The 11791-nt window shown below is 39.6% G+C and overlaps 1 protein-coding gene across 1 annotated transcript; it reads right to left on the reverse strand.

Moving 5' to 3' along the window:
- Nucleotides 1–1841: 1841 nt before the first annotated feature.
- ankrd33ab (ankyrin repeat domain 33Ab) lies at nt 1842–9483 on the reverse strand. Its single transcript, XM_066664046.1, has 4 exons — nt 9211–9483; nt 7832–7961; nt 6153–6293; nt 1842–2662 (listed from the first exon to the last, which is right to left on the reverse strand). Exons 1-4 carry the CDS (start codon nt 9478–9480, stop codon nt 1842–1844), a joined length of 1362 nt encoding a protein of 453 aa, XP_066520143.1. The 5' UTR covers nt 9481–9483.
- Nucleotides 9484–11791: the final 2308 nt, after the last annotated feature.

The following is an 11791-nucleotide window of genomic DNA, read 5'->3' on the forward strand; positions in this document are numbered from 1 at the left end:
CCAGAAGTGTCCGGACAGGCCTTCTAATTAGAGAATTCATCTTCATTAAGGTGCACACATAGTAGACACAGGTGTTCAACCGTAAATACTTAACTTGTACAATCTCCATAACAAAGCATTGTCAACACAATGGGACAAAACTGGCCAGCCACACAAATGTAAGATGATCCCATGATGGGTATAAATCCCTTAACACTGAATGATGGACCTTTGGTAAGAATTCAATCAACATTGCAATCTGAATGCAATCAGATCCAAATATGGATTTGGATTTATACCATCACACAAGTATCACATCTACTCCAAGGTCCATGATGGGGAAAGAAGGGATGAAACCTGGCTTCCTCATGTTCTGATATCTTTTAAAATAAACTGGGACTTCAGCTGAATCACAAGCATAGGATAGAAACACTGATAAAGTGTTTTAAATACATCGGATGTAATCTGTCGATCCACTGGACAAACTGAATTGCTTTTTGTACTTTTGCATTCTCATTTACTCTGTTGTATAACAGCTTTGAAAAGAGGCCCCTTTCTCATGCTCATGAAATGCTGGTTTGTGTGTTTGTCCACAGTGATCCTGGGTCTTATCTGAGTTGACCTCACTGTAGAACTTAAGAAGGTGTTGTGTAAGTCTACCAGAGCTGATTACTGTTCTAACTACTCACCATCAGCTTTGTCCCCACAGTTCTACAGTCACAGTGTCACTGCAGGTCAGAGGATTAAAGCACTTGTATGTGCTTAGCAATGGAGAGAGAATCATCCTGCTGCTAAAGAACTAACATTTCAGTTTTTGCCATGATATGACATCTATGATTTGATCTCTCTCAGGATTCGTTTGGTCATGCCCATTATTGTTTCAGCTATATATGCATTAACATGTATGTGTTATGGTACTTTTTTTCTAAATAAGAATTTCAGATTGATTGGCTATATCCTTGTGTGGCTCTGCAGCATTCATGCATTCATTGACTTTAACCGCTTATCCAATTCAGGGTTGCATTGGAATCTCTGGGAGCAAGGTGGTGCCAGTCCTTCCCAGGGCAACACACACTCACACATTCACTCATATGCCTATGGACACTTCTGAGTTGCTAATCCACCCCACCAATAAGGGTTTTTGGGACCATGGGAGGAAACTGGAGCACCCTGAGGCAACCCACACAGAGACTGGGAGAACACAACTCCTCACAGACAGTCACCCGGAAAAGGGCTCAAACACACAACCCTAGGACCCTGGAGCTGTGTGACAGCAACACTACCTGTTGTGCCATCGTACCGCCCTGCTCTGTAAAGTACATTTTATTTGTACAATGAAACATTTTAGCTCCCCCTAAAGATTTACAATGTATTGTGTGCCATCAGATATTTCTAATTTATGATTTAATCTCTATTAGATCTGGATCGGAGCGTGAGACATGCCCTGAAAATGATACAAGTTTTTAGACTTTTCCAGTGTCATCAGCTGGAACCACTGCTGCAACCCATCACTAGGGTGAAATAGGGTAAGGGAAGTAACTGCTCACATTTAGATATTAAGCATTTGAACTAAATAAAATTAAAAGTTCACAACAGGAAATTAAAAGTTTTACAACAGGATTAATCTTGTAGAGATGACATACAGCAAAATATGATACCTGAAATAAACGTGTTAAAACCTATGCTAAAAAAAAACACCTTTTTTTTAAATGAATTATGTGCCATCAGATCTTTCTAATTTTTGTTCTAATCTCTATTGCTGACATCTCCAACTGTGCCACAAAATAACCCACACAGTCACAAAAAAAATCACACCAGGGACCTCACTGAACACAGTCTGGAAACTTCATCCAAGCCACACCTTACTTTCTCTTCCCTTTGTCTTTCTTTTCCTTGTCATCCTTCTCTTTTTCCCCTTTCTTCTTCTCTTTCTTCTTCTTTTCTTTGGTTTCTTTGTATTTCCACTTGGGTGGCTCCAGGTATCCTTTGTGGACCTTGGCCTTCTTCCCTTTTTTGGGTGTGGGTTCTGCCGACCTGGTCACTCTGATCTGAGGAACACATCCTGAGGGGAAGACGCTGTTCCGCCGTGCCGCTGCACTGCGAGGGATAAAGTTCTTCATGCTGGACTGAGCTGTGGACAGCACACTGCCCCTTCGATTTGTATCTGGACAGCAGGCCATCGGTACACACTCGGCTGAATGGATTGAGGGAATCGTGGAGCAGATGGAGTCATTCCGATGGCAAACTGAATTCTCCTCAAGGTCCTGCTCTGAATACTTTAACATGAGCTCTGGAACAGTCAGCCGGCGCTTCCCCACTTTTGGGGGGCTGCTGGGGCAGAGAGGCCGTGTTGCTGTGGCTATGAGCGGGCTGCGAAAGCTGGTGGTCATTCGCACCATGTGGTCCATTATCCCATTGTCCTGTGGGTCCCGTGGGAAGCTAAATCCAAATGTGCTTTTCAGACGGTGGGCAACCTTTTGCCTAGTGCTCCTATTGGCTGTTGCCTTGGCAACACGCTCTTTGAGGTCTGGCCACTCAGGCAGGTACGTGAGGCAGAACTGTTCGGCTGTGGGCCGAAGAGCCACACGACGCAAACGTTGGAAAGTGTCAAAACGACCAGTTTTTAAGGCCCAGTCCCTCGCACATTTGCCACGGTATGAATCTACCGCATTTATATCCACACCTAAGAAAAGGAAAAGACAAAGGGTCACTTTTTGTCTCTGCCATATAAAAATTGTATTTCACCAAAAGGATTCACTCATTCATTCATTCTCTCTAACCGCTTATCCAGTTCAGGGTCACAGTGGGTCCAGGTCCTACCTGGAATCATTGGGCACAAGGTGAGAATACACCTTGGAGGGGGCGCCAGTCCTTCACAGGGCAACACAGACACTTTTGAGTCACCAATCCACCTACCAATGTGTGTTTTTGGACCGTGGAAGGAAACCAGAGCACTCAGAGGACACGGGGAGAACACACCAATTCCTCACAGACAGTGACCCGGAGCGGGAATCGAACCCACAACCTCCAGTTCTCTGGAGCTGTGTGACTACGACACTACCGCCATGCCGCCCTCAGTAGGATTCAATATAAACAAAATATGACATTGTGCATGTAACGTCTTGTTTGTATGAAGAGTTTGAAAATGCCTAGTCAAAATTCATAACCTTTCTTAGTAATCATTGGAAAAGCCTTGAATTGCCATTACATCAATCAAGCAGTTTTTTTAATTGCTAACAAATAGATTAACATGTTTTTTTACACTTGTTGTTGCATGGAGGTATGAAAACTGGTAGTTTTCATTCAGGAGGATTATATACAATTCATATTTTGCAATGTTCTCCAGGTCTTTTGTCTTTAGCTACCTTCACAGAATCTTGATTTAATTCATAATTCATTCAGACAGTGGCTGGGCTACTCCAAAATACTTATATTTATTTCTTGATGTCCTAAGCAATTTCTGTAGACTAGAGGTTGGCGATACCAGGAGTTTTGGTATCAATCTGATACCAAGTAAATACAGGGCCAGTATCGTGGATATTGATACGGATACCGCTAGTCTTCACCACGTGCAGGTGCTTAAGCAAAAGACAGGAGTGGGGGGGGTGCACATGCACCTTCTCTGCGCTGACTTTTATTATTGTTTTTGTGTCACGCGGATATTTTGAGTGAGCAAGAAGGTTTCTGCGCGGGTGATGTCTCTGACCTGCGAGCTCACTCCACACTTACAGCCATTACAAAGTGCCTTAGATTCAGCCATTCAGAAACTTCAAATGACAAAGGTAATTTCTGATTGCATGGCTTGACCGCCAAGTGGGAAGGACATACAGGCCGGAGACCAGTAAATAGGCGGATACCGGCGAGTGGGAGGTTATGGTTAGGGGGAAATCTGACAGTGCCCTCTGAACGGCAACAGACCAGTGCACCACAGCCAGTCATTTTATTTTATATTCATTGAATTGGCAACATTGTAGAGTTGTTTTTGGCCTTGTATTTACCTTGATTAACTGAGTCAGCAACGTAGCTGATGTGCTAAAAACAATGTACATAGTGTAAATTTGTGCTAGCAACGACGGTAAATGGTACTGCAACTAGAAACTACTTTATTAGTAATAGAAAGTACTGTAAATGCTATCTAGATAGGTAGTTATCAACATACAGGGCTAGCTGATTGTGTAATTATATAACTTCCTAAAGGAAGCTTAATACTGCAATAAAGTTAGCTATTCAGAATTCTGTTGGCTATAGATCTGTAATGTAATAATGTACACCTGCATATATTTGTGTGTATTTGATTTAACTATGCTTCACAATTTAGGTATAGCAAAGAGTATTTCAGGGTTTTTTTTGCCATACATATTGGCAAAGCAATGCATGTAGCCTTAATAACATACAGGGGATTGAAAAACACAGGGGTCTGTGAAATCTTTTTGTAATTTCTTTTTTCTCAATAGAGCTTTCAAAAACCTATTTGTTCCGTGTTGTTTTTGTGTGTGTGTGTAAAACTCAGAAGGGTTGCTCAGGTGCGTTGATTTAACCCTGCCTTCCTCTCTCTACATGAACAGTCTTTGAACTGTTTGAACTGCAGTCTTTGCAGTATTAAGCTTCCTTTAGAAAGTTATTTACTGGTCTCCGGCCTGTATGTCCTTCCCACTTGGCGGTCAAGCCATCCAATCAGAAATTACCTTTGTCGTTTGATGTTTCTGATTGGCTGAAACTGAGGCACATTGAAATGGCTGTAAGTGTGGAGCGTGCGCGTGGCGTAGGATAGGAGAGCAAGATGTGTAGGTTTTAGTGTGCGTTCAAGAAACCTCCTTGCTCGCTTAAAATATCCACGCGCGCTTGCAAAAACCTTCTTGCTTGCTCAAAATATCCGCGCGGCAATATCCCCGCGCGTGCATGCAGACTGGTGGCACAAAAATAACGACATACACCCACAGACTTTAGCGGGAAAGCAGCGGGAGAGAAAAAAAAAGCTTGAGTATCGATCTTTTTCCACGATGATTGATCAATACCGATACCAGCGTTGGTATTGATATTATCGATATTTGGATCGATCCGCCCACCTCTACTGTAGACTGCCTGACATCTTTCTACCAGAATCTTTTCTCATAATGCTGTTTATTTTGACATGTTTCTTGGCCCACTGGCTGAAAATACCCCTCAAAGCACTACATTTCCAACACCATGCTTGGCTGTGGCAGTGGGGTTCTTTTGCAAAGGCTAGACTGAGTTTTTGCCTGCTTGTCTTGAAGAAGTTCAATCTACCTGGGTTGGTGTCCATACCTTCTGCAGTATCAGATGGAGTGTGTGCCTTGAGATGCTGGTAGAAGAAATGGCTCAGAGTTCTTCTCAAAGAAGAAATTGATCAGAGTGTACTAGCCAGTGATTCTTTTTAATGTTGCTTGATTGTGAGCAGCCACAATGTGCATCTAAAGGTTCTCACTAAGTTTGATTTTAGCCATGACTTGCAATTGACTAATTTACCAGCTTTCCTAAATTTTTAATGATTAGACAGTTATAGAACATGCCAGAAATTAACAGGACAACTTGAAATGTTGTAAAAGTATATTCTAATTATATTTTCAATAATTCAACAGTATGAATGACAATGACAGTGTTAAACTTTGTTAAATATATCATAAATAGTTAAGATGTCTGGCACAATGTTTTACCATATTTTGTCACTTGTTTATGTCATTTCAAGCCTGAAGAAACCTAGTGGCTGACATTACATTAAAATATTGTCCTTGGTTCCATGGGACCACCAAAGAGCAGGTATTTGGCTGGTTTGCAGTGACACTGATATGGAGATTTGTTAGTGTTCTGCCCTGGTATGAGTGGATCAGACACAGCGATACCTCTAGAGTTATAAAAATTCTCACTTTCTGGCCTCCCTATTAGAAACTTTGTTAGCTCACCTTAGTTGTAAAGAGCAACTCATTGGTTATCTCAGTTTGTGTTAGTCATGCTCAGTGGTCAGTGATCAGTGCTCACAGGACGACTTTTCTTAGTTCAGCCAGGACACTTGGGTGGTTTTCTGTGAGTCTGGATCATTGAAATGAGTGGAAGTGTCTATATATACAAGTTGGGATTTCTTTACAGGTTCCTTCTGGATAACGTTTTTATACATTTATAAAGGTTTGTAATTAAGTGTGTGGGAGTCTACTCACCATGCATTATTAGTGCTGCCACTACATCACTCCTGCCTTGCATTGCAGCTTTGATGAGGGCAGTGTATCCTCTGCTGTCTCGGATCTCTGTGTCCACTCCAGGAAAGTAGTTCAAGAGGTAGTTACATATGGACACATGACCTATGCACAGTATAAGGAGAAAATTGGATTAGCTGAATGATTTATTAAACATTGGGGGATTCATGAAAGGAAGAGGTGTCTATTTTCCAAACATTATACCACAATTACATCATGAGGTCAACCAGGGTAACACTTAAGCTCTGCTAAACACACTGGCTACTTTATTAGGTAGACCTTTTTTGTATTTTCTTGTATAGGAATACTTTGTAGTGCATTAATACACTGTAGTCCATTAGTTTCTCTGCATATTTGTTTATCCTCCTTTTACCCTGTTCTTTAGTGGTCAGGACCCCCACAGGACCACCACAGAGCAGGTACAACACTTGGGTGGTGGCTCATTCTCAGCACTGCGCTGACACTGAAGTGGTGGTGCTGTGTTAGCATGTGTTTCCTTGGTATGAGTGGATCATTGGATACAGGATGCCGCCCACAGATGCTTAGATGTTTTAGTTTAGTGGGCTGTTTGCAGTCCTGCAGTTACACTGATAAGTTTAAAAACTCTAGAAACACTACTGTGTCTGATCCACTCATACCAGCACAACACACACTAACACATAACCACCACGTGAGTATCACTGTAGCGATTATAATGATCCACCCCCCTGCTCTGTGATGGTATTATGTGGGGTCCTTACCATTAAAAATAGCATGAATGTGGGATAACAAAGTATGCAGAGAAACAGGTAGACAAATGATTGTAATTGTAAAAGTACAAGGTTCTTTTGAATAGTAAGTGGAGCTAATCAAATAGGAAATACAAAGTAGATACAAGGTACGTGAACCTAATAAAGTGGCCAGCAAGTTAAACTGTTATGTTAAAATTACTGTTAATTATCAAGACAGATGCCACAATTTCATTGAATTTTGTTACTTGCAAAAATTTTGTAACACTGCTCTAGGTTACTCGTCATGAGCTACATAAGCACTTATAATATAGCACTTACAAAGCTTGTGCTCACAGGCATAAGGACTGCTCCTGACAAACTGTGATGTCAAGTTAACACACTTTGTAGGTCAGTGTATATTACATTGATATAATATAACAGTCTACAAATTCTGCCCTACAGTAATACTACTGTCTTGTCTTATCACTTATAAGACAGCATATGACATCAATTGGGCATCATCTGGTGGCGGGAACGATGTCTTGCAAAGTTTTAAGCACAATTGGTACACTATATTACTTTGAAGCCAAACAATTTAGCTGCTAAAACACTGTATATGATTCTAGAGAACGACTGGTGATGAACCTGGCAGCAGGGCAAATGTTCCCTTCCCTTTATCACCGTGTAAATGTGGTGCCAATGATATGTAGTACTTTTCAGGTAAAGTGTTACTGCAGTCCCTATATAAATACACCATTGTGTATCATATTTCACTTATGATTCCTGATTACAAATGTGTCTTATAGTATAAACATTTACACCAGGGCATTTTCTAATGATACAGAACTAGCAATACAAAATTAAAATGGTCATTAAACAAGCTATCCAAAAGTTATAGTATCTGTACAATGTTTGCCTTTCTTAGTCACTGACCTGCTTGTGCAGCAATCATGAGGGCAGTGTTGCCATCATTGTCCTGGTGGTTAATTTCCAGATGATGACAGTTATGCAGTCCATACACTATCTGCAGATAACCTTTATATGAGGCCACCATCAGTCCATTCTGTTCATGAAAATAGTTATACATTAGTATTATTACAAACAAAAAATCACATTAATCTTACCCAATTACATCTGTTAAGCAGATGTTCATTTACATGTTGGAAATCCAGATCATTAAAGTGTTATGCAGAAGTCCAATCATTTTCACATTTTCTTCTAACCACTATCTGTTTTTTTGATGAAGGTGCTCTGAAGTGGCAGAGATAGAATGATGTTGATTTTTGTCTTTTGAAGATTTTTTTGCACTTTTCTTCAATTTGAATTGAAATTGAATGGTAAATATTAACATTTACCATTAAGGGCCAGGAGCAGATCTGGTGCTCATTACATTTTTTTTTAATAATTATGCAAATTCAGTAAAAATACTAGCATGTTCCTTTCTACCTTGAGTCTTTCAAATTACTCATCTAGTCACAAAAATATATTAACTGGATTTGATTGCTGTGGTTTTCAACACACAGTATATTATTAAAAAAAAAAAAAAACATCTCATCCAGACTTCAAATCCTACAACTCTGTTGTATTCTGAGATTGTCAAACTGTTCACCTATTGGTGCATTTCCACTGCATGGGATCGACTCAGCTTGGCTCGACTCACTTTTAGCTTGTCGCTTTTCCACTAGCACAGCCCACCCCCAAAATGTAGCCAGTGACGTCACAAAACCTTGTCTCTAATTGGAACCATGGGCTTTACAATAACGCTGGTGGTAAAGTTAGGCGCTGTTTACTTATGTGTACTTGTGTGTTGTTTTTGGTTTTTGAACTGAACACAGCTCCAGACCTCACAGATCAGTTTTTCTTGTTGCACATTTGACTTTTGCTGGAGATTTTCGTCAGCCACTGACCCAAGGAGTGATTAAATCTCTTCAAAACACCTTGGGGTAAAGTTATGAGCAGCTGTTTTGAGTCATAAAATAAATGTGAAAGCTGCTGCTACTTCAGAGATTTTACAAGAGGCTAGTTTGTGCTGAAGCTCTGCATTTTGTGGTGATTGACAGGTCTCACTTGCCAATAAGTTCTCTGCAGGGTTTACTCATTACGATTTAGTACCTACTTGGCTCAGTTAGAGCAGTAAGCAAGCAGGGACTAAAAAAGTACCTAGTTCCTGGGACCAGGTACCAGATTTGGCTGGTGGTCGAGTCGAGTTGTGTAGGTTTCATGCAATGGAAAGCACCATAAGATCATAATTGCTTTCAAATAACCCAGTAAAACAGTAAACTTCAGCTTTAGCCCTGGTCTGTGAATCTCACCCAGCCATTTATGTCGACTTCCATGACCTCATCTCGTGTCACTCCTTGTTCTAGGATTCTCTTTAATGCTGGGGCATTGTTTTGAGTGCAAGCCTCATAAAGTGTGTTGGCAATTTGAGTGCTGTTCTCCTCTCTCTCAAAATCTGGAAGCACAGAATCATCGGAGAGCAGACTTCCACATTCTGAGTCACTGTACAACTCACAGATCTCGTCATCGTCATCTGGACCTAACCCCAAATGTGGGTCTTCGGAATCCTGCATGGCTGCCATGATCCCAGAGTCTAACAGGGTACAGAAATATCACCAATATCACAGCTGGACTTTGGGAAGACCTATTCACATAAAAAGAACACTGTTTAAGAACAAGCTAACACATGTCAAAGGTATGTCTTCAGTGACAAGCACTAAACACTGTCTATATTATGTTAAAAACATAAAGATGAAGTAATTAAATAATACACAAAATTTGACCTTGCACTACAGACACACGTTACTGAAATTTTAACTGTGAAAGTTCATCCAAATTTTATCCCAGATTTTAGCACTTTAAAACCTGAAGATCCTTGTAACTACAATTCTTATTATTTTCATAGTAGATGCTGAATAATTTTTAGTATGGTTTATTTCTCTAAAGGGATCATTATAATATGCCTATAAAGTAAATATGCCCCAGAAACACCACACTAGATATTCTAAGAGATATTTAACCTATAGATTAAAATTTATTTTTATTTTTATAGGACACCCATAAAAGTAAAAAAAAAAAAAAAGTACATATACAAATAAATATGAATACAACATGCAATGTCCTAGTCTAATATTACCCACGTTGTAAATAGGCAAGCTTATCTTCGGTCTATTTGAGGGACACCATCACAACGACACAACTTTGTACAGCTTTAAATAGGAAGATGCCTAACAGCTTATACTTTCTTTGTCAGTGTTTAATCTAATCGGTCTAGCCTAAGAATACAAATACATGTACAAAGCTAAACATAATTAAATTCTGTTTTTGATTTATTTACTGTTGGAAATGTATAGAAGAAATTTGTAAATAGTCATTACATAAGGAAATAAAACATGTATAAGAACCTTTTAAATAGAAATATTTTATCAGTCAACACTTGATCTGACAGAAGTAGCTGTCAAGTTTACCACTTTAGACACACTAGACTAGAGCACTCAATATAATTTAATAAGAACACCAATGAGACTCACCTTATTCCCCACTAGCCCATGGGAAGATTGTGAAGTCCAGAATTTGTGTATCATCACATGGCTGGAATTTCCTCTGATAAATTGAGTGATCCACCCTCTTACTATCTGCCTTCTGCCTCCAACCTGCTGTGCAAGTGCACTTATTTGTGTGACCAAACATGTGTTTGTAACACCCCACAGCACCTCCAGCCATATGACCCCACACTGCCAAGCAAAATCCAAGTAATTTTATGTAAACACACCCACCCACAAACATAGACACACTTTAACTCCTGCTCTCACTCATCCTTATTAGCAGGATTATGTGGCAGCCAGATTTAACTTCTGAGTAAGGGCACTATTCCAATATACACAGCACCTCTACTATTTACAGCACATCCTACACTCAAAATAGCACCTCATTTACATGATGGTGAACCATAACAGGTGAATATTTAAGAAAAAAAAAAGAGAGCGATCATGTCACAACAAATCTTTGGTAGTTTATTATCAATAGACTTATAATTATGTCTTTTTTTAATATGACTGTAATACATATACATTTAACATCTATTGTACAATGATCTGCACAAATCATTCATTTGTTCATTCATTCTTTGTCTGTAACCTCCGGAATCCGGAATCACTGGGCGCAAGGCAGGAACACACCTTGGAGCGGGCGCCAGTCTTTCACAGAGCAACACACACTTACACATTCACTAACACACTCACAGCTACAGACATTTAGAGTTGCCAGTCCACCTACCAACATGGACCGTGGGAGGAAACTGGAGCACCTGAAGGAAACCCACACCGACAGATGGAGACCACACCAAATTCCTCACAGTATGCACAAATCAATTTTATATAAATGCTCATTGTTTTATTGTTTAATCCAGAAAATGTAGGTATAGATAGAATACATCTATCAAAAAATCATTGAGCAATACATCAGGAAAGCCTTTTGTTCATCAATCAGAATATTGTAGAAAACATGAAGGTAGATTTTTAGAGGTTGAGAATTTTGGTTCTGCTTTTGAGAAGAACATTTTTAAGAACAGCATTACCCATGCACAACTCAGGATAATTTGTATGAAATATGTCATTGATGCTTAGACATTACTGTATAATGTGGTTGTCCTAGTAAGGGTGGAACTAATTGCCTTAACAATATCAACAAAATTGTTAGCACAGTCTGTAACTAAAATACAAATATGTGTACAAAATTTAGCATGTAATAAGAAAATGTAAATAAAATATATAGAAACAATTAATACATTAATTAATTTATCCAATTAAAACACTGAGCACTGTTTTTACTGATAAACTATGGCAAAGATGAAAGGTTTAGAGCCCCTCTGGTCAAGCACAATTTAGTGTAAAC

This window comes from Hoplias malabaricus, chromosome 3, assembly GCF_029633855.1.
Source record: "Hoplias malabaricus isolate fHopMal1 chromosome 3, fHopMal1.hap1, whole genome shotgun sequence".
In the NCBI taxonomy this organism is placed as follows: domain Eukaryota; kingdom Metazoa; phylum Chordata; class Actinopteri; order Characiformes; family Erythrinidae; genus Hoplias; species Hoplias malabaricus.

Bases quoted from the DNA above. Each gene is read 5' to 3' on its own strand.
- ankrd33ab (XM_066664046.1), bottom strand. From the start codon at position 9,480: ATGGCAGCCATGCAGGATTCCGAAGACCCACATTTGGGGTTAGGTCCA. The intron at 7,962-9,210 runs GTGAGATTCACA...TTTCATGAACAG, and splicing joins AAGTCGACATAAATGGCTGG to AATGGACTGATGGTGGCCTC. The intron at 6,294-7,831 runs GTCAGTGACTAA...TACTGTGCATAG, and splicing joins CATGATTGCTGCACAAGCAG to GTCATGTGTCCATATGTAAC.